This window comes from Balearica regulorum, chromosome 10, assembly GCF_011004875.1.
Source record: "Balearica regulorum gibbericeps isolate bBalReg1 chromosome 10, bBalReg1.pri, whole genome shotgun sequence".
Classification (NCBI taxonomy): Eukaryota; Metazoa; Chordata; class Aves; order Gruiformes; family Gruidae; genus Balearica; species Balearica regulorum.
In genome coordinates this window covers 23,308,803-23,332,432 of record NC_046193.1, presented here as the reverse complement: position 1 = coordinate 23,332,432, position 23,630 = coordinate 23,308,803, and the positions used below count along the sequence as shown (strand labels likewise).

General features: G+C 44.9%; 1 protein-coding gene across 5 annotated transcripts in view; it reads right to left on the bottom strand.

Annotated features, from left to right (window-relative positions):
• Window positions 1–23,630, bottom strand: part of GRM7 (glutamate metabotropic receptor 7) — a 303,342-nt gene that overhangs the window by 104,745 nt on the left and 174,967 nt on the right. For all 5 annotated transcript variants that reach the window (XR_012837077.1, XM_075762512.1, XM_075762511.1 and 2 more), the window contains one exon: window positions 11,136–11,276. Coding sequence is in view for 4 of the 5 variants with exons in the window: in XM_075762512.1 (XP_075618627.1) it covers window positions 11,136–11,276 (141 nt within the window). In the remaining variant the exon portion in view is untranslated. The remainder of the gene's footprint in view (window positions 1–11,135; window positions 11,277–23,630) is intronic.

The following is a 23,630-nucleotide window of genomic DNA, read 5'->3' as shown; positions in this document are numbered from 1 at the left end:
AGTATGAAGATAACAAAGATCTGAAAAGCTTAACAGAATTTCCAGTAACAAGAATGCTTTCCTCTACTGAAAGCAGGCATTTAGTTCACTATTAAACATCAAGAATTTGTGTGAAGTCCAGCTATGGAGTCAAATGTAATTGCCCTTTTAAAGGGACTTTCTTGCAATTAGAAGTTCAGCCCAAATTTGAACTAGCAAAGAACCGGCAAAGCAATTGCTGTATTTTACATATGTCAAATAGTCTTCAGATTTCAACACTAAAAATAATAATATTGAAAATATCCAAATCAATGGGCCTGGCTGAACAGAGTGTTCCCTCTAGTTTAGTTCAAACTACCATCGTAGTAACCCAGTGAGGAGCAAATCAGGCCCAAAGTCCATTTTTAGACAGAGGTAAACCTAAGCGATGGTCACAATTTTAATTCCAACTGCAACGTTAGTGTGGCAAGTATTTCCCCTCTTAGGTTTAGCTGAAGAAGCCAAGCAGAAAGTTTTACCGTGTGCTTCAGGAATAGCTCCTGCATATACGGGTGTACAGAAATTCAATTACTAATTACTCCTGGAAGAGAAGGAGACCCACAGAAGTCATCAGCTTCCTGCAGGTAAAAGCAGGAATACAGGTGCTGCGTGTGCCTCCCGGCAAAGGGGCCGTCCCGAGCCCCCAGCCCAGCCCCGTTAGGACATCGTGGGGGGTCTTGGGAGCGAAGCTTGGTACAAGAGAAAGGACCAGCAGCTGAACTCAGGAGGTGGGTGCAGCAAGGAACCACGCAGCCCTCCATGCTCTCAGAAGACACCGAAAGCAAGAGGTAAACATAAACCCCGTTTGCACCGTGATGTGCGAATCTTCTGTTCTTCTTATGCACTCCTGCTCTTTAAAAGTTGCTTTTTTTTTTGTTGTTTTAACTTGGTGATCTTCATGAGCCGTGCAATAACATTATTTTCTTCAGCAATGAAGTAGCTGACACCCGATACACAGGCACACAAAGTGATTTCAAGAGAATGCACTTTTGTTCCATGGATTTGAAATGGAGTACCTTGGGATGTCAGAAGGATGAAACACAAAAGCAATTTATTGACATGAGCATTTTTTGCTTCCAAAAGATCTATTTGAAGGTGATGACAAATAATTTAACCTCACTTCCTACTAGAGTCTCAAGTGCTCATCATCATGATTCCTAAGAGACTGAGCAGCTAGGTCTCTTGCTTCAGGCAAATCTGCGCAAGAGAAAAATACTGCAACAAAGAGAGGAAAAAAAGCCCTAAGCCCAGAGTAGTGAGAAGACAGAGAGAAAGAAGTCCTCTTGTACAATCTCCTTCAGATGACATAGGAATGAAATGCAAGTTTAAGAACTCCTGGTCACACTTTTTGCATCTCCATCAAAGTGATGCCTAACACCTCCTTGTACGGAAAAGGACCTGTCAACTTCGTTTTTCACATTCCATTTCCTCAACATCTCTCCTTCAGCTGGTTTTTCTGGACCCATCGTTGATCATCACATAATGTAGGGGATATGTTATGATGTATAAATAGTCTTGCAAGGGCAATTTTTATGGCATATAATTCATACAGACAGACATCAAAATCCCACTTCATTGGTGCTTACTTTAGATGAATTCAGACACTGGTTCAGTTTCTGAAGGATTAAACACATTTTCAAAGGAACTCACATAATAGTACTGCTGAGAACCCGGTGATAGTCATCATTAACAAGAGATTTAATTTAAAGATTGCAGAACGCTCACAGTCTCAAACAAGCAGCTATTATTTGTACAAGTTAGAATTCAGCAGCTGGTTAAGTGCTGACAGAAAAATATATACTCTTCATCCATCTCCAGCATATTTAGCATCATTAGGAACCTGATGCCTGTGAGCGAAGAGACATCCATGATGCTACAGCTACCATTATTAGTCTGTAACTGTGTGAGCGCCACACGTGCTATTTCATAACGGCACTGAGGCTTCCTCCAGCTACAAACAGTGCAGAGAGCTCGGCCTGTGCAGCTGCAACGGCTGTACTCGCGGCACTCCGGAAACACGCACAATAGCACAAACCAAACAGAGTCATCTTTAATAGACAAGTACATACGTCCAGGGCTCTCCAGAATAAGATCAGAGCTACTACTCCTCGGATATTCACTCATGGCATAGACACTACTGTACACACCGGAGGTGTAAAGTCTGAAGGCTTCTCCAAAAAAGCTCTTTATTTGAAAGTAGCTGAGTACTAGAGCCCGAGAAAAACTAACAATGTGCTAGAGTAAATATTGTAATTTAAACAAGCAGAGTATGACAATCAGGCCTCTTTGCAATATAATCCATGTATTGTCATTTTACAAAGCAATACGAGATCCAATAATACAGCCATGTAGTTACAGTCATCTATCCAGCCCATCCTAATTAGGAAGATCTCATTATAGAAAAAAGCTTTTATCTCAAGACCATCAATCCAATCCCCATGGATTTTCTTGGGGAAAGCAGATGGACTTTCAAGTTTCTACTGCTAACCACGCAAGAACATCCTTCTGCACTAGGGTAAAATTCCAGCCTGAACATCGTCCCCGCAGGCTGCAGCGAGCTGGCAGAGCCCGGGCAGCAGCACAGCCCGGGAAGCGCAGAGCACCCGGCTCCCTAACGCCGGTGCATGCCACTTCTGCCTTAGTTCTAAGGGCTACAGGAACCTCTCCCTCATCTCCACTGCGATCGTCAGGGTCAGCATAGCTCTACAGCCTCCTGCAACCCTGATGGAGAGAGATAACATCATATTGCACAACAAATTTGGAAATCAGACCAATTGTTCTATGCCAGTAACCAGCAGGGAAGCCTTTTTTTAACTAGAAAGGCTTTTTTTCTTCAGTTGGTATGCACTTGACCCACAGTCAGACACCTGCAACAGTAGATATACAGAGACACCCCAAGATACAGCTGTACTTAGTGACTGTAGTAACACCACCGATACCCACTGAAAGCAGATGTAGTCAGCTTTCACTATGCCTAATCAGCTAACATTCCCTAACTCAGCTTTGGAAACCAGGCTGTCACAACGCCTTACAACGTATTCCTCATCGAGGAGAACAAAAAAATCCTGTACTGCAACTGGTCTTCACTCGTACGTACTAAAGTGAAAACCAAAAGGAGCATAATGCAGCAGAAAGTCCTACTGAATATTTGTTATTCCACCACCAGACATAGCAATATTACATAATAAGGATCATCATCATTATCACAATTCAACAGTTTACAGGAAGCCTTATGAAATGAGTTTTTTGAAGCTACATCCACTTCCATCTGTCAGACAACGACTTTTTTCCTCAGTCACACTGAGTCAACGCACTGTAACAGTTTCTGTTCTCAGGTGTGTATCTAAGGGAATAAATTTTAGATTAGAAAACTGACCTAATTTTCTTACCTGAGATGTTTTCTGTGCATTCAACATTCCTATTAAAACATATGCAATAGGTCTCATTTATATTCTGATGCTGAAGTACTACAGTTATAAAAAAAAAAAATCGGCACCAGGCTAGCCGACACTGATGTAAATCAGAGACACTTTACAGCTTCATACTGCTAACGTGCAAATGAAAAAAGCTTTCTGTAGCAATAATTGCCAGCGCAGCAGTGATCAAGCAAATGTATAGAAGCAGCATTTTGTAAAGATTAGAAGGCCTAAACTGGAGCTACCGTTATATTTGAGCATTTGGATAAAAATGCAGTTTGCAAATAGAGGAATATGTACGTAAATAGCAAGACGACAGTCACTGAATCACGGGGCTTTGTTGGCAAATCACTTGGCAATCTGGAAATGGAAGCGATTCTGAGAAATGTATTTCTGAAAGATAAGAGAGTTTAGAAATCCATAAAACTGGTTTACCTTGAGAATAAACTCTTCAAAGTTGGTTTAATGTTGGTTGAACCAAGCATCGCAGGGGTCTCTTAGGAATTTCAGGTATATATATCTTGAAGTACTATGATGCTAAATGAGATTAACTTTTTGAAATGAAAGCAGAGAGGTCATTAAGCTATAATGCATACTTGGACAATTTGATATTATATGGAAAATATTTTGTTTAGAAAGAGTTGCGCAGAGCCAGTCAACTTGCAAGCTAGTGCATAACGTGGTTCATCTGCTCCTAAACTCGTGCACATCACATTTCTCAGAGAAAAAAGTGGACTTTTCTTTCTCATGGGTGTTAGCATTGGTATGTTTAGGCAGTCTGAAGATTGTTGAAGTATTTACAAAAGAAGATGCAATGCAATCTAGTAAAAGAACAGAAACCCTGGGTTTCAAACTGAAGTCAAGCATTGGCTAACCATGCATCCTCACGCAAGTCTTGGTATCTCTGAGCTACGGCTATAGCTGTATGGGCCCAGAGACGTTAGAGCAGTCACCCGAAGATGAGCTGGACTTGGTAAAAAGCAGTTTATTGGAGAGCATATTGCTTCACTCATGAGATGCATCTTGGATTTTTTTTTTCCCCTCTTGAACACTGCAATTTGAGAGAGAGCCTATAACCAAGATCACAGACAACTTGAAAGACAATCACCATTAGAAAGAAAAGAAAAAGCAGAAGTTGTCAATGGAAACATGTTACAAAAGTACAGATCAGCCACTCGCGAGCAAGGAAACATTGTGTAGGTGTCCTGAGAAAGAAGGGAGGAAGAGGCAGACCATGCTTGCAAAGCAGGAAACCAGCTACCTAGACACCGTGTTTACCTGCATCAGAGCATGGGGTGTAATTGAGAAGATAAATTTCCCATCCTGATCTGTCCTTTGACCTTATTCGTAGCTTGCAGGGCAAGCAAAAGAAGATCAATTTTGCACTGAAATATTATACATCTTCACACGCACGCATTAACACACATTTCATCCCTAAGAGCTGGAGGAGAAAACGCACAGAGCAATCTCTGTAACAAGAGCTAACCAAAAGCTTTTTGGCTCGTGCCTCTGTCATCAATCACACATCACAAAATCCTGGGTGAAAATCCACCCTGAGTCACGGGCAGGTAAATCCTGCTGTGTCCAGTGGCAGCTGAGAAAGGGCACCCGAGCCGAGTATATGACTTAAAGCAAATAATTTGACAATTTGTATAGAGGATTCCTGACAGCCAGCCTTATGCTAAGCACTTCTGTATGTCAGCACCTTGACTAACCACTGCTTAGGACTAGACTACAGTTTAGGACTGCTGCCTAGGCAGGTCTTCTGGTAGATGACAACAGTGGGCATCAACAAAAGGACTTTGTCAGGCAGAAAGATCTAATATCATTGGCCAAGATTTAGGAAAAAGGAAAAAAAAAGGCTTTTTTTTTTTTTAATAAACTTGTTCTGTAAAAAAAAAAATAATAATTAGAAGGACAGCAACAAAGCCTCGACCTCCACAGTCTTAGCTGCTCAACCACAGAGCTTACAACTCGGTCAATTTGTCTTTGCATTTTGCACAGAGATGATAAGGTTCCCCCGCCTTTATGAAGCAGAGCTGCAGAAAAAATTCATCTCGATGCACGGAAAATTGGCTGATAACTAAACGGAGCTGACTGCACCACTCAGCCCCTGCGTAGCTTTGGAAAGGTGTTTCAAGGTACGCTCCTGTTGAGCACACCTGCAACAAGAGAGAAGGTTTTTCAAGCTGCAGGTTCTTGCACAAAATAAAAACGTACCGTGGATGGTTTAGACCCTCCTAAACCTGCTTTTTCTGAGGAATTCTTGCTATTTGCCGTAGGACCCAGATGCAGCGATACGTACAAGCCTTAGCTCGGATAGGAAGAGGGTGCCGAGAGGAGCCGGGAGCAGCGGGGGACGAGCGCCGGGCAGCTTCCTTCGCCTCTGCGCCAGCGGTACAAACCTGCCGCCCTGAACCCTGAGCGGGGCGGGAGCTGGAGCACCTTCGGCACTCCCAGCCTCAACACCGTCAGCGGGAATCAGTCTAAATTCAGCCCCTCTTCCTGACATGATTTATACGGCACAGTGAACGGTTAAGGTCTTCTGACACCCTCAAGTCCAATAGATACTCATCCTAATGAACACCATAAAGCTGTTCTCATAAAAAGTGAATCACACACACCATGGCTCCTGGCATTTGTTTTAAAAAAACCGCTTTAGATATTGGCCATCTGCCATTAAGTTGCTTGAAACATCTCAGACAATTTATTTTTTTCCTGAGATGTGGAATTTTGATAGCATTTTGGAAACTATTTTTCTTTCCATAGTAAATTGCACTTTGCTAATCTATTAAAGCACTAGATCACTTTCTGTAGTCAAATTATAAATAATATTCTGATATCCTCAGGCTCTGCTATTTGCTACATCTTTTGTTTGTCACTATTTTTCTTTCCCTAACATATGGCCTCATAGTGCAAGCCATCTTGACTGCTGGTGAAAAAAAGACAGGATATTGGTATTAGCTTCCTTATCGTTAAAAAACCAAAAAAACAGAAAACAAACCCCCCCCCCCAAACAAGCCACTCCTCCACTCCCCACCCCCCCAAAAAAAACCCCCAACAAAACCCAAAACCTTAAAAAAATCCCAGCTACTGGTATCATTTTAAACCAAACCACAGAAAATTAAGTGGTTTGCCAGAATTATCTGTCCTGTCTTCTGGGGTGACACACCAAACCCTGGCTGCCCAGACTTGGGCTCCCGGCGTTTCGGCCTCACGCTCTATTTCCGGACACCATTTGTTCTGCGACAGCCCAGACCCAGCGCAGCTCTCGGCGCTCCCTGTTGCTCCTTCCCCTTCCAAGGGTAAACCCCCCATACGAAAAGCAGTTACAGGAAATTCTGACAGACGTACGGCACATGTGACAACTTTATGGTAAAATATAAACATACAGGATAACTATTGCTTTGCTGCTTTCACCTCTTCCTGTCTTAAATGGAAATCTGACCCTTCTTCCCTCCCTGCACAACAGCTGTCTCCAAAGCACACGGAGATGCAGCAGGACATTCCCTGAGCTCATATCAAGTCTCTGACGCACGTCAGTGCATGAGGTATTCTCTCCCCAGCTTTAGAAGCAAGTGTAGGTGTATATACACACCCAAATTACTACCTTTTTATTATTATTTTATTATTTTTACCCAGGACACCTCTGTCCTTCACTGGCTTTTAATCCTACCTTGTGACATTGTCAGATAAGATAAACTCGGTCCATAGAACAGCCTTCCCTGGCTGATGCTCCTTACATTTTAAAAGGGATTTGGCCTCTCTGAGCCACCAAATCTCTGTGCAGTAAAATCCTGCTGATGGGGCAAGCCCCCTCAGAGCATCGTGCCCACGGGATGAGGATTCAGCAGAGTCCTGACACTGCTCCTGCCTACACACTGCCCAGGAAGGGGAATCTGGGTCCCTTTGAGGCATTTTCTCCTGTTCCAATTTAAATTCTAAACACAACTGTCCCTCTTTTTCAAACCCTTTTGCTAGATTTCTGTCACTTCAGCTTGCAGGGAGCTTTCTCCCAGCATCTTCTTTAGAGCCAGTCATTGTCTGAGCCATCATCTGGGCTGTACCTTCAGACCGATTACACTTGCAGATCATTAGAAAACCTCTCCGAGTAATCTACATTCTGATAAATGACATCCAAGGTGACATCACCCTTATATCACTTCATTAAGTCTCCTTGAGTGTAAAGCTATCTGAATTAAAAGCTGTGTTTAATAAGTGAAAAGAGTCAAGTGTTGCAATTTCCTTTTCAGGCGGAGTTACCCGCCGAGGCGCTCTCGGCAGAGCAGATGCCTCCGCGTATTCAAAGCACTTCCATTTCTCTTTGGGGTCCACCTCTTCCTGCCCCAGGTGAGTGCAGGTGCTTCTGCTGGAGCAGGAAATATTCCGTACCCACGGGTGGATTTGGTACTGCTGGAACCGGGAGCACCCATGGGGCGACCACGCCGACGGTTGCTGTCAGCAGAGCAACCTCGCTGGCACCGTGCAAGACTATTAAATACTCAGCACTGCGTATTTCATTTCGAGAATCACTCTGAAACTTATGAACAACCTGGTTCGTGACAATATACACACAAAAGCCTTGTTTTATCATCTGTTAATTCTAAGTCCCTAAGTCTTGCGGCACTGGCAATATTAGTACCACGTGGTTTTGTACAGGACAGTATCTTCGGTGGAGCTCCCAATCCAAGCCCAGACGCCATTGCTGCACGCAACGTGACGCCGGCAGCGCGTTCGGCAGGGCTCCCTTGGCAGAATCACAGCTATGAACTATAGCACTATTCTCTTCTGCAAAGACCGTTGTTTTCTTCTGTTAATCCTTTCCTATAAAAGCACATTTTTACCGTAATGCACGGTACTGCAAACTGCTTTTTTTCCAACTTATTCCTACATTAACCTGACGTGGCCTGTTACGACCGAAGTGAATCTCTCTAACGTTCTTCAATGCAAGCAGCAAGAAGTAAAACAGCGAACTGTCTAAACGCAATGCTTGTTACTGAATCGCGCTGTTACTTGAATCGCGCTGTTTCAGCGATTCCATTAGGTTCCCCGTACAGTTTGATGAGGTCTCCTCAAAAGCAAACCACAGCAACCCTCCAGGGCAGAGGCAGCAGCTCCAGGGGCTGGGCAAGCACAGGAGGCAGCACCCGAATGAAGTGACACCACTTTTGCGTAAGGACCCGACCCCTCTCTTCTCTGGGGAAAAGCAAGGGACTCGGCCGCTCCCGCCGGCTGGGCGCGTACCGCTTCGAGACGGCCTGCATCCCGGCAGAAAGTGTCTGCGCAGCACCGTGGGCGTCCTTCCCAGCAGTACAGCTCAGCAGCACTGCATCCTGCCCGGAACCACGCCAACACAGGTCACTCGCTAGAAACAACATTGTTAACTACGGAGACGTGTTGTATTGAATCTTGTCTAGAAATAAGGTGGGGTGGGCTAAATGCATTTTCATTTTCTCATTCTATATCTTATCCATCCCAATCAGGGAAATTTTTCCATACTTAAATAAATATAAATGACATGAATGAAGAAGTTCTGCATGTAGAAATATTTGAGAAAGTTGCGGTACGTTGCCCGCAGGGTGCCTTCTTGGAGAAGCTTTTCTTCTCGCTCACAGTCTGTGGCCACGAGCACCGAGCTGCTCCCTGCACGCATTTCCATGCGGAGCGTGAGCCTCCCACGCCTCACGCCGGTGCTCAGGAGCACTGCTGCTGTCAGGAGCGATGGGCTGTAGCCCAGCACCTCGCTGCATTACAAATTACCAATCAAATTTTAAAATAATGATGATGATCATTCATAATGTTATTACTTCAGTGGGACATTAAGACTCTCATACCAGCAATATAATTCAGAGCTAATGCTTTTTCTGATGCACAATTTACTTCGGTTTGTAGAAGAGGGAAGGAAGATGTCAGGGCATGTCATTTGGTACAATATCGAGCTATAATGCGGCATTTCAGTTCGATAGGGTAAGTTAGCCATCGAAAACAAATGTTTCGGCTGAATCTATGCCGAGGGAAGGCAGAACTCCATTTTCACGTTCACATCAGAAAGCACAGGCTGTGAGCAATTGTAATAAAATAATGGCATAAACAATAAAGGTGATAAGACACTTTTAGAAATTATCCTAAAGACCTCTTAGCAATTTTTAGTCAAATTCCAGACTTTGGGGGAGATTCCAAATGCCAAATTTAACAGCAGTGTATTCCCAGCGGTAACTGCACTGTTTCTACGCACAACACTCCTACTCCCATCCATGAACTGAAACCAAAAGCAGACGATACGAAATATGGAAAGTTTTCATCAATTTTCAAAGTAAAACATATCCTCCTATGAACTAATTTCCTTTGATCGAAATTCAAGGCAATTATTCCACATAACTTGTTTAAACTGCTGCTGTGAAAAATTAAAAGGAGAGGGAAGGAAAGGCAAAGGGAGCCAAGGGCAAGGCGGACGTCAGACGGCGTTATTGCCTTTGCCATCTGTATCGGAGCAGATACGTTCTGGCTGAAGCTTCTCCACTGCATTTTAAGCCCTGTGCAAATACCCCGACCCCACGGTACAGACGCCCACGCCACAAACGCAACCTCCCCAGGGACCCGGCGGTTTGAGTGCAGGCTCCCTACATTTGTTGAGTTTTAGAAATATTCTTTCTAGCCAGGTACCCTCAATCTAATACCTTAATTCAGCATAAGATCATTAAACGGGCAATGCTGCTGTTGTCCCTGTGGATCATCTGGGAGCACTTGGTCAGGCTCTGTCTGAATGACTCTGAGAACACGCGTCTCACCCATCATTTCCTTTCAAAATAAACTCTTCAAGTTTAACGAACCGTATCACCCCGCATCGTGACGATGGTTGCGCTGAGAAGTGCGTAACTCAGTTAAAAACAAAATCACCCCCATCATTACCTGCGCACCTCTCTAACTAAAAATAACTCCTTGAATCTCCATGCGATCAGAAATGGGAATTCATGGAAAATACGATATTGCAAATGGTGGGCAGCACCTCATAAAAGGAAAAGAGGAGTGAATTGTCAGCCACCAGAAAATATCAGAGGTCAAACAAGACGCTGCTAACGGTGATGATCCTCCGTCAGAAATGCAGACAATGTGTTTCCCATATTACTAAGTTGAGGCTGCAAAAAATTATTTAACCCCAATTTCTTAAATAACATCAGTGAGAATAAAAATCTGCTCAACAATTTCGTGCTACCTAAAATGAAAGCATTTCACTCTGTGCTAATACTTCCCTATAGGTGCATTTCCTTCAAAAGCTAAATTCAAACGCACATGGTTGTATGTGACCATGAGCAGACGGGGCTTTGACATAGAGGGTGGCCAATTTGTGATTTGCAGATGTGCGACAAGGCACAAGTTGTGGAAATATTCTCTCTGTAAAACAAACAACAAAAGACCCCCAAGCCACCCTGCACTCAAACAAAAGCACTTCTGGGTCCTATGGAAAATGCTGGATGGACAGCCAGAAAGAGGAAGAAACAGAAGAACGTATTTTTTCACTCTTTCCCTTTCCTTCGCTTGTCCTGCAAGGCTGATGCTGCTGTTCCATTTTCTGTACAACCTACAAAAACTCAATTTATTTTTTCAATCTGTCTCCAGTCAAGCCTCCTTACATCAGCTGTGCAGTCATTCCACCGAGGCTCGTGTCCAGCGGCACGAGGAGGGTGAAGTAAATGAAGTTACCTGTGCATTTACGGTCTGTGTCCTCCTTCTTTGACCCACTGATGGTTAACTTGCAGTTGAAGTTCTCCTCCCAGTACTCCGCAAACCACACGTTCCTTCTGTTGTTCTCCAGGGTGCGGGAGGTAAAATAGGCATCAAACCCTGGAGAAGGAGACAGGCAGAAAGCTGAAGTCTAGCTCGTACTGCACGGGAAGTATTGCAGCCTGAAAAACAAATACTCTGTTTATATCTTCTTCAACATCCAGCGCACGTTCACATCTCTATCCACACAAGATGACCGTGGAGAGAAAGGAAATCCATCGCAGGTTTTATCTAATCGGCTGCATCTTGCAAGTAAATTACTCTGTGACTAAATGTGAGGCACAAAGGTAGGTAAAATATATGTAAAACAGAGATTATTATCAAAAAAAGTTATGAGCAAAAAACATGGATTAGATATTAGATACCAATAAGGAATGAAAATAAATTACACAGTGCAGCTGATATTAGGCTGAGCTCAATACAACTAATTTTGTAATTAACCTCTCCAGACCTCCAGAGAAGGCAGTTTCATCGAAACTGGCCATTACCAGTACACCTTATTGGGTTTGTAGCGTGCATTTCCCCCTTAATTTCTCTTCACAAAAGTACAGATAAACACAGAGAGCAAAACTTCTAAGAGGTAACTGTGAATCACCACGATTTACCAGACGCTTGGATTAGACATCCTGAAGTGGGGGGTAAAATAAAAAATACCCAGTTTCCTTCCTTAGACCTGTGAGATTCAGTTTGTTACTGAAGCCACGTAGCCACAGACAGCTTGCAGTCCTGCAAGAGTAAAATGACATAAATCTCCAGTATTAAAATAATGGGGGAAAAAATTACAATTTTTAACAGCTGAGTTGAAGCCCCTGAGTCTTCTTTTTTGGAAAATACGTAGTCCTCTATTCAGTGAAAGAAACCACGTAACAACTATCAAATAGCTGTGTGGCAGCGACAAGCCCATAGTTTTCATATGGCTCAACTATATTCTATCTCTCTGTAACACCTCAACAACTTGCCAGAAGAGAAACATATTTTGTTTTGGCTTTTTTTTTTTTCCCCAGAAACGTAAGTCACTATACACATGCACACATATATACACAAACACACTCATGTGTGTGTATAATCATTAAAGAAAAGGAATATCTAAAGGCTTACAAACCAGGAGGGGAAAAAAAAAATAATTCAAATTCTACTACAAAATTATACAGTTTATTAAATTCTGACCACCAGTTAGACCTGCCATAGCACAGGGATTTTCTCTATCAAGTTTTCAGATTCTGTAGTTTAAAACCGAGCCAAATATCTGTTCGCAGTTCCGACAATACGCTTCAAAAATCATGCTCATTGCAATGGGTTTTTCTCACGCTACAGTACAGAAACAAGTACTTACCTTCCCCAGAAGCAGCGGTAACTTTAGACCAAGAGGGACATCGCGGTACTGACTACCCTGGGCGCCACCGCCTCGCTTTGCTGTATTTAAGCACTCTTCTCTCCGTAATTCTCTTTAAAGTTGAGAAATAGCCCCTCCGAGCCTACGGCAGCCTTTGTGCAACCAACTAACGGCAGTGACAGACAGATACCCCAGGTACTAGCGCGATGGCAGAAGTCTGACCTCTGTCACTCCCGCGGGAGCAGGCGGTGACAAGAGACTCGAGGGGCAGCGGGTCCGTGGCTGGGCACCATCCCAGCGCGGGAACCTGCTCCCGACAGACACCGGTGGGTCCTCAGGAGCTCGAGAGCAGGGACGAGCAGAGATCACCACCTTCCCACAACAACATTTTTATTTCATTCCTATCCCTGTATGGTTTTGGTTTTGCTTGGCAAACAAAAGATTTGCACGAGGACCGATATACGAGTGTGTGTCTACGTACTCCCGTAAGGACCAATATATTGGTGCATGTCTACGCGCTCATACGCAAAGTCTGTTGCCTTTTTCTCTTTTTTGTAGCCGACAGAAGCTGTGTTCTCTCATCTGTTCAGAGGGAAGAGCAGATGGCGTGGCACAGCCGAGAATTCCTGGCATAGAACGTGGAAGAGGTTGATCAGGGCTGCACCAGAGGTGCCAGAACCCCAGGCGGGGGCTGTCCCACCCCTTCAGCCGGGGTACAGGCTCCCGCCAGCCGAAGCCCCTGCTGTTTTACAGGCTTGTTACAGTCCCTCTGAAGCAAGGGGGCTGTGCCCATTCTCTTCAGAGAGTTAGATCAGTCTTACAACAAGCATGCTCGAACAGCGGGACATCCACCACTGTTACTAGCACCGAGTAGCTTTCCTAAGTCTTTCTAGCTACCGGTCTTCAGCCTGCAATGAGCAACATCAGAGCTTTTGCCTAGGGAGAGAGTTTAGATTCACTATTTTTCATGTAACCTTCCAGAACTGCAATCCAGTTCAAGTTCAGGTTACGAAAGAGTTTTTCCTTTTACTAAGAAGGCTGTTGAGACATTCAGACTATACAAATCTGAAACCTGGATAAAGCAGATGAATCATAAAGAGGACTTGAAAATGCTGGTTGCACACTGAGAGGCTCAGAAGTAAATTATCTGGCATCCAAAAAGCGCAAATCCATTGAAGATGCAAATCTCAGAATATCTATTTTGTCCCTTTCCTTGGCTTTACAGCTTGTACTGGCATTGCAGAAGAGGGTGGAAGCACAGAAGCAGCAAGCTCTTACAGATACTAAACCATCTCTCTATATTGCGTGATCACATGGTTCCTTTTGATTTTGCAGTTAGAAATGACAGTAAATACATATTCCATTGAAAGAGAGAAAAAAAGTCCCTTGCACCATAGCCAACAATTTCTCTCCCTGAAATAGGTGGGTAAATTGACTCAGTCTGGCACTCCTCACAATGAAATTGAGTCAGAGGAAAAACATATGGCATCATTAAATTAGCATAGCAATCCATCCACTGTGGGATAAAAATAGACAGCATGTAAACAGATGTTTCCAAATAAGAAAGAAGATTAGGAGCGGGGTCAATCTGTCTCCTTGTATTAGCTTCGTGTACTATTGACCCAGCTATAATGTATAGTTTCCTAATTCTGAGCCTACTGTTCACGACTCGCATCCAAAGCCCACTGCTCATTAGCACAGAGTACCTCATCTCCAAAAAACAAACTAGAAAAATAAACACTGGGGTCTTCCAGAAACAGGCTGAAATCAAAGTGAAATTTTACCTGCAGCCTCACTAGCAAACACGCGTAGGTCTGTCCTCCAACAAGTACACCGGGGTGCTTCAGCAGGATGCCGAACCCTAAGCTACATGCCGTACCGAGACAACGCCGTGCTGTCGGTTCCCAGGACCTGCAGGACTGCAACCCCACCGTGGAAACCCGCACGCCAGCCACCAGGATGGCACAGGAGAGAACCTGTATCCACGTGCTGTTGAATACCTGAGTCAAGTCCACATCTCAGTATGGCTCGTCCAGCCCTGGACGCGGTTTTTGCAGCTTGAAAGGAAAATTCCAGAACAAAACGGCACGAAGCTGCAGGAAAAGAGGCGACCTGTGACGGCAGAGCCCCCCGACCCCCTCCTGCTCTGTTTACGCTAAAGCAGAGACTTAACCCGGGTTTCCCATGTTTTAGGGAAATTGTTTGATAAACCCCCCCCGCCACAGCTGTTCTGCTTAATTAATGACAAATTAGCGACTTAGGAATGTTTCTACGCATGGTCTCTAGAAAGGACAGCACAATTTCTGCATTTCTCAGCTGAAATTTCCTAAGGAAAATATTCATGTGGATGGGTCAGAAGAAAATTTAGAAAATACTCCTAGATTTGAGGTACATACAAGCTAAACCAGTTTTCCTGTAAACCTATGTGTATTAGTTTTACTTATAATTAAAAGAGCATTTCAAAGGGGATATTCAGTCACAAGATCTGCAATATATATATGGCTCAGAAAGAGAAACAGTATACCTTACCGATGTGCCAAACTAACTGACCTCTGGGAAAAGTGCTCTATAACTTAATAAGATAAAAATCAATAACTCTTGATAAAACTGTAATAGAATTCCATAAGAATTACTCTAAACTTTTACAGATTTAATAACAAATAATAACATTCTCATTGATTTTTTTTAATGATCCCTCTGCATTCTCAAGAAGGAATATAGATCCCTATTAAAGAGTGTACATTTTTTATCGTTATTTCCTATTGATCAAGACAAGCAGGCAAGTGACTGACTGACAGAGGGATGGAGTTAAGTAGCAGGCCAAATGTCTATGAATTCACAGAATCCCAGCATCCCAGCCTGGTTTGGGTGGGCAGGGACCTCCCAGCCCACCCAGTGCCACCCCTGCCATGGGCAGGGACACCCTCCACTAGCCCAGGTTGGGTGACGACTAGCCCGTACTGGGCGGGTGACTAGCTCTGCGCACCCACTCGCTGTTTCTGGCTGCGTTGCAGATCGCAGCACTCGGGTCCCACACCCCAAAACCCTGGAGAAGACCTCTAGTCGGCATCGCTTTGTGAATTGCCCTCCTTCCCCACGTACTTAGGGCCAAGAAAAGTCCCCCATAGCCAGGACTAAGCGGAAGGAGCCCTACGTTGCTCTGTAGGAGCGAGGCCAGGCGCGTGCTCAGGGGTACCAGGTTTTATTTGATAAATATTCACAACTTCTGCACAAAGTGCTGGCACACATGCACAGCGGGGGTACGATACGCCAGAGGAGAAAGCCTGGGGTGTTTCATATCCTCTGGTGCAAACCTGTGCACCTCCACTGAATTAATTGAACTGTGCCAGTTCACAGTGGATGAGATTTTCATCCAATTTAAAGGTTAGTAAAGAATGCTCAGTGGAATCTCACTGCTCCTAGCATAGGGTTTTTTTCCTGCTTTTTCGCTATATCATTCCCCAGCACACTGTCAGAGAAGTTATTACGACTGTCTGAAATATACACTGGCTGAACTGAATACACACCACACTTGTTGCTCTGTGATTTGAGCCAACAAAACACCACCATTTCATTTTTTCCCCACCATTATTTTCAGACAGTAATTGTGCTAGATTACTTTAAAGCAACTTATAAAAAAAAAGAAAAAAAGAAAACGACAGGAAAAATATTTTTCAATTAAGAGAAAACAGGATCAATTTAAAGATCGTACTATTTTTAAAGTTCATATTTGATGCATGGCTAATAAGTAAAGCAAACCCCAAACATTCATTTCTCAGCAAACGCTGATCATTTGCTAGGGCGGCAACACTGCTGCCACGCAACCGGCCTTGTCGGTGGCCTTTCGGAAACCCCACGTTGAGTTTCATGATTTCAATTCCTATTAAAGAACAGTTTGTACAGTAAAGCAGTTACATATCCATATTACTGTACTGAGAACTCTAATCATGAGGCTATGATGGATCCACGCAAAGATTAGTGCCACGTAAATATTGTGAGCTAACGCGCAAGGAATTGTGTCACCTGAGTTTACCGCTTGTTCCGTTGTTGATCACAAAAATAGGTGGTTACACGCTGCAAAACAGGTTCCAACCCGCAAACCCAGGTTGGTGTAGAGTGACGGAACTCCTGAAGTCACAGGAGGATTAACATTAGCAGCAGTCGGTAACTTCTCACCACATTCAGACTGACGCGGGATTTGTTAACTCTTGGAAAAAGCCAACGGTTGTAATCGCCTTAAAAACACCCCCAAATACACGTTCTGTCTTAAATCTCAGTCAGTTATGACTATTTCTACGCTTCCCATGTACCACAAAGCTGTCCTGCAAACACAATCCATCCTATCAAAGTCAGTGGGCTTGAGTCAGAGGGACATCTTAAATGCATACCTAATTTTAGATACTTTAATTAATATGATTCAAAAACATTAAAGTTGAAATACAGGAAAACGTATTCGCTATAATGACAACAGGCTTAAGCTCGTGCTTAAGCTTCATCTTTCTGAACTGAAGACATTAAGACAACTTGCACGCATAGTGCTAAACATAAGAATAAGCGCTTTGGGTTCAGGGGCTCACAGAATTAGATGACCCAACCAAAAAAGCTGGATGCTTAAATGTAAAAGTAGGAATAATCACTTCTTACTCTTGTACGCAGCCAAGTACTACACTTGTGTGACAAGATTTAGTGATTTCCCAATGTTCTCTATATATCATACTTAAGAAAATTACTTTTTTCAGCAAATACCTCTAAGAGATATAGATAGTCATTTTATGAGATTTTACAAATTAAAATAAATCTCTTATTACTTTAAATCACTGTGATTTGATTAAATCATTATTCTTACACATAGAGAGACGATACCATCTAATGGGTTCATTTATTTTCCACCCCAGGATTAATATATGAATTAACTATGTAGCGATGAAACAGACTAAAAAAAAAAAAAAAAAAGGAGGGGGGTAGGGAAAGGGACCTGATCCTGAGCACCACAGAGGGGTGGCAAAGCCCAGGCGAGGGGAGGACGGGTGTGTGTCCCTTGGCTGCGATGCCACCAAAACCCGAGCGCCTTCGGCTGTTTCCCCGCTTAGCTCAGCGGGACACTCACGGCGCCAGCCTGAGCAGCCCTTCCATCAGGACAGGAGTTATCAGCGCTGCTCGAGTGGCTGAAATTAGAAATTACCGGGGCAGGATGGGAGCCGGCTGCAGTCAGGCTCTGCATGTCAGATTTTATCTGGGTGTTCTATTCTGCGCCATTTACGGTCCATCATCTGGACGGAGAGTGCCAGCACAGCACCCAGCCCTGCCAGGAAACACTCTCAGCGCTCCAGCCTCCCCCCCTGCTCTCAGAAATCCCTCTCAGCTCCTCCTGGACCACAGTATCGCTAAGGAAGAAGGATCCCACAGCACCGAGGAGCCGGGAACGCTTAGAAGAGCGGCTCAATTCTCAGCCGGAAAATAAGGCTTGCTCACATGTGGCTGCTTTTTACACCACCCCCCCAAAAAAACCCCAAACCAAACCCCAAGTGATTTATGTCTAACATTAATCTCACATCTCTCCTTCCATTTGATGTTGCATGTTGCCCATTTTCTGCCTGAAAGCATAATGCTCAGCTTCCCTGGCAGAGATGGCCGAGGGAATTGTACGTGCTTTGGAGGATAAACCGGGCTCCAGGAGTAACGCTGCGGTTTGCCACGGTCAGCTGCAGCGCGGAGGGAAAGAGGGCAGGTGTTTATCACGGGGACGCAGCCAGGCGCGCGTCGACGGGGAAAGCACGGGCTGCAGACAAGAAAGCTGCGCAGAAGGCAGGGAGGTACCCAAAAAAGAGCAATTCCCTAGGAAAAGGAAGAAATAAAAACGGGGGAACTAACGCTGACCTGGCACCAGTGAAACCAGCAGCAGCCAGGTGAAGTTTCCAGTCTCCCCGGAGCTGAGCCGCGGGCGGGTGGTAGATCCACGGGGATAACGTGACCTGAATGAACCAGGTATTTTTTAAGAGAGACTTCTGGCACTTGTTGTTTACCAAATCCCTAGCGCACGCTGTGAAGCACCTATTTATTTCATGTGTCAGCAGTGACTTCGAGGGCTCTGGGGTTACTTAATAAGGAAAATAATTAAGCCTAATTAAAACACAAAGTTGCTGTTGACCTACTGTGTTTCTCATGTGCTTTAAGCGTGTTCATTCTCAGCCCATGTGGCTGTGAGCAAATACAACACACTGACCCAATTTCATATGAGTAGTGATTTTATCAGTTTATAATATCTTTATTCTCTATTTTGTCCAAAGTACGTCCACACTAGCGATTGCTAGTCTCACAGATTTTACTTACCCAGCTAGTAAACCATCCCTTCCTATGACTACTGATGCCAAGTGAGTTGAAAGCAGTTACTCAAATAATTTTCTGATTTTCCTAGCATTCAAGCCAAAATAGTTTAATTTTCTGACATTAAATCTGGGATAAAAGCATTAGGTGTGAATGGCAAGATCAATTTTAAGACAGCTAGTCTTTTTTCAGACTTTATTATGTTGCCCAAGCCGCACACACTACATCGTATTATGGAGCCATTAAGATAGTCTATGGATATTTTCTTGACCTTCTTACTCAATAAAAAGGCCATAATACTAAGTGATTTTATTAGCTTCCTTCATGCCATAAAAGCGCTTTGTTTTCTTTTTTAATAGTTGTCGATTATAACAGTGAAAAAGGGTATTTTAGTTGATGTCACATTTGACTTTTTATATACATGACATCAAGCATATACAAAGGAAGTCAGCTTGCCATACTTAGGGCAAACCCGGGATTTTAAGCTATAAAGCTTCTATTACGGAAATAGATATATATTGGCTAAGTATCATCGCTATCACTTTTATAAAATTATACGGCTGCCACAGCAATGAGATCACGACCTAGGCGGTGGCTAGCCAGTGCTGTAATAGAGAGGTTAATACAGAAGTGTATTATTATTCATTATTCTACATTTTATTGCCGTCAGGCACTCCTCACTTTCACAGAGCTCCCGTTTATATCAATATAAACAGTAGAACCCCCTAAATTTCTTTCTCCTGTTTGTTATTTTTATTGCCATACCAGCTGGAGGCCTCAGCTGGGGATGACGCTTTTCCAGCAGGCGCCGGACACACGCGTCAGGGAGCTCGTCCCCATCCCCGGTTTCTCCTGCTGCCGCGGTCTGCTGGGTGGCACCGGGATCATCCTCGTACCGAGCGGGAGGGCGACGGTCTGACCCAGAGGGACCCACTGTTTTCTTTATGAACAACAAAAAGACCAAATCCATGCCTCGGAGCATCGAGAGAGGTGTTACGGGGCAGAAGATGAAGAAGGCTTGTGCTCCTCTTCCTCCGAACAACTGCAGACTTCACATCGCGTAAGATTTTTGCGTTTTCAGCCACAGAGGGGCTTCCGAGGCTGACAGCAGCATAAGACACCCGGGGTGCTTAGCGCGTACGGTGCTCTCCGTTCAGCTGAACACGCCACTTCTTATTCAAACGACTCCTCTGCTGCATGAATCACTTCTGATGAATTGCAATGTGCAGAGTCCCAGCCAAGGGAGGAACGCTGCGCACATAAGCCTACTCTTTCGAGTGAGGATCTTTATCTGCTGTAAAGATTATCACCAGACTCAGGCCAAACAGAACAGATTTAAAAATACATCCAGAAGCAGAATGTCTCTCCCACTAATTCATCCTTTCCTGCTGCCCAGTTATTGGAAATGGGCTGTTTGTCTTGCCAGGACCTTATCCATGAAGTACTCTGGTTTGGTTTTTTCCCTCCCCCTTCATACCTGAAGGTGAGCAAAAAGGGGTTTTTGGGTTGGTTGGTTTGTGGGGTTTTTTTAAGCTACATATCACAAGGCAACATAGTTAATAGCTTTCTTTTCCTCTCATTTACATACCCAGTCTTCTCGAAATTATCTGTTGCTTTCTGCTCCACTGAAAAACAGATCAGCTTCTGCAGGAACGTCAGCCGGCAGCTGCCGGACTCAGGCGGAGTTAAGCAGCGGCTCACCCAGGGACACGGCTCACCCAGGGACACAGAGCAGAGCGGTGGCAAGTCAGGCCCACGGGTCAGGATGCAGAGCACTCGTCCCTATTAATAATACTTAGCCTCAAATTCTGAGCTGCTATTTCAGTTTTTGATTTGCAATTAACTACTTAACCGAATCCTTTTGTAGGCATCGATGTCTTCTCCCCACTGGTTTTCTGAGTTCTTCCTGCCCACCCTTCTTGACTACAGGGGAGAAGCTGCTCCACAGCTGGCCTGTTCCAGGTGAATAATGCAGAGCAGTACAATCAGAAAGATATGGAAGATCTAAATGCAGAACATGAGAGTGGTTTTCTTCCCTTTGATAGCCGCAGCAGACAAAATGCACATTGCGTATCCTTAAAAGCATTTAAACTCCCGTCATCTGTTTGCATAACGTAAAATGAGGATACGAATACAGAAATCCGTCTACGTTGTAATGCAGAGACCCTTTAATATGTTCAACAGGTTAAAATGGGTAACAATAAAAAGTAAAAATCAATCAAGACACATAACAAGCACGTCTATATAAACCACAGGGAGGGTCAGAGCTGCCAGGGCTGCGGGGGAGTGCCGAGGTGAGGCGTCCCCAGCGCACCCCGACCGCTCGGCACCCCACACCACCGCTGCCCCGTGCTCTGATTCGGCAGAGGAGCCAGGAAAGGACCAACAGCGATGCTACACAAAGGTTAACGTTCCATCCTCCTGTGATACACAACCTAAATCCTGAGCCGTAAAGTCACAAATAGCCCCGGCGGTGGTCAATGCACCCCCTCCCCCGGCCGTGCTGTCCTGGCACATGCACTCAAAATCTACGTGCAAAATCCAAATCAACGCTCGGTCGCTCTGTTACACCTCCCCAGCAAACAAAACGGGAAAGAAAAATCAAAGCCCATCCTCCCGCTGCCTGCGGCGGGAGTGGGCGAACAGGGCGAGACGCGTACCGAGGGATGCTGAGACGTACCTGGCTTCTGCCACGCGGGAGGGGAGTGCGAGGGGCTGCTCCTTCCCCCCACGCACACGGGCGGCCGCAGCCCCAGGCTGCAGAATTCACTGGGTTTCAAATATATACTGCATTCAATTCCTTCAATACACAGAGTTAATTTTCTTTCTTCCTCTGTATATATTTGCCTGTGCCTCGCTGAAGTGTTACCACGTCAACAGGAATAATTACAGCATATGTAAATATATTTGTGTATCCTACAATTTACATGCACGCTCACAGACCCATACTTACACACAGCCCCCCCAAACCAGACATGGAAGGTTGCCACGTTTTTTACCGTTGACATGGTAACACTGGCTAGATGAACCTAACAAGGCTCTTTGAAAATGCTGCTGAACACGATGCCTCTTTCTGCAGAGCCCTCATTTCCACGGCACGCGCGGCAGACACTCGTGAGCCCCAGCTGCAGGCAGCAGAGCCGGCACGGACCCCGGCACGACAGCGGCCGTGCAGGCATGGTGCTGGGGACCCGATATAACTGTGCACGGCAGAGTCACATCTCGGGTTAAACCTCTATATACGCCAGCAATCTTATTTACAAATTCCCCTGGAGATAACGCCCCTAAGGAAACATTAGCTGAAAACTCCATTGCATTCTTCCCTTCCTTTTTTTCTCAAAGTGTTTAAAAAAAAATAAATAACTTCCTTGATTTTTAACAACTGACTTCTTGACTATAAGGCAGCTTTAATAACACCAGCCAGCCAGAGCGTGCTAGGATGCGAGACACAGCGATACGATTACTGTTCTCTCCCTCCCTCCCTCCAGTATTCTCAGCTGATGCTGCCAACACAAAGTTTCGGCTTCCGCTCCAACTGTGTGCGTTAATGACATCAAACCGCAAGGTACTATCCCGAACAAGCGCTCAGACTCGTATGTGAAAAGACAAAGATAATGGGGACGATTTCTGGGGCGGGGGGGTCGGTACGATCACTCGGGCTGTCCTCGATGCCGTGGAGCCCCGCAGAGGAACGTCTGCATCGCCCCAAGCGCTTGTCATCGAAATACCCTGCAGCCTTTCGGGAAAGGAAAAAGCTTTTCGATTTGATTGAAGCGCTTCAGGAGCGGGACACCCTCCAGGCACCCATTCCTCATGCCCTCGCCACCTCCATGGTCACTCTCTCCGTTTCAGAGGGCTACCCGCTCCCCAGCTCAGCATCCCCTCTGGGGTCCTGGCCAGCCTTACGGACCACCAGGCACGTGCCCTCTGCCCGTCCCGGCTCAGACCCCCTCCGTCTTTTTCTGCGTGTCCGTCGTGCACCCCAGAAGCCAGGAGGCTGCAGTGAGAGCCCCCGGGGACCCCTGAGCCTCCTCCCCAGCAAAGAGCACACCCTCCTCCCGGGGACACCAACGCCCGGCAGCAAGAGCCCCGCGCCGAGCGGAGCTGCTGGGAACGGGCAACCGGCAGCGACACTTCCAAACCTGGCAGATTTGGGGGACCCTTCTCCTCAGAGATGCCTCAGGAGAGATGAATAAGGCAGTCTAAACATAAGGAAAGTTTTAAATGGCTCTTAAGTTGCAAGATAATTTGTATTCCCCTCTCTTCATACCAACACATTAACCAAATACATTATTTCCATAATGAGGAGATGAACATCTGTGTGGCTTCCCAAAATTTCAAGTGGCAATACTCGAGACAAGTATTCTCTCTTCGGGGATTGACACATCAGCATTTTAAATAATTGCCAAAGCTAAAAACATAATTTAAATTCTAAGGAGACATTAAAGAAAGAGTTCAGGTGTGATTTAGGTTTTTTTTTTTTTTAAAAAGCACACCAATTTAATTCCACAAATTAAAGTTGCTGCAGTATTATATTAAACTTTGTATCGGCCCCATGTAAGTGAACTGCTTAATGCAAACTTTAACGCAGTATGAGAAACACAGATATCTGAAGTAGCATTACGTTGCTGTAAGACAGCGGGGGCTCCGCAGCGCTCTGGCTCAGGCACCCCCGCGGTGCAGAGGAGCGGTCCGCGGCCCCTGCCAGCCTGATGCCACCTCGCCAGGCAGAAATCCCACGCCACCAGCCAGGCGCA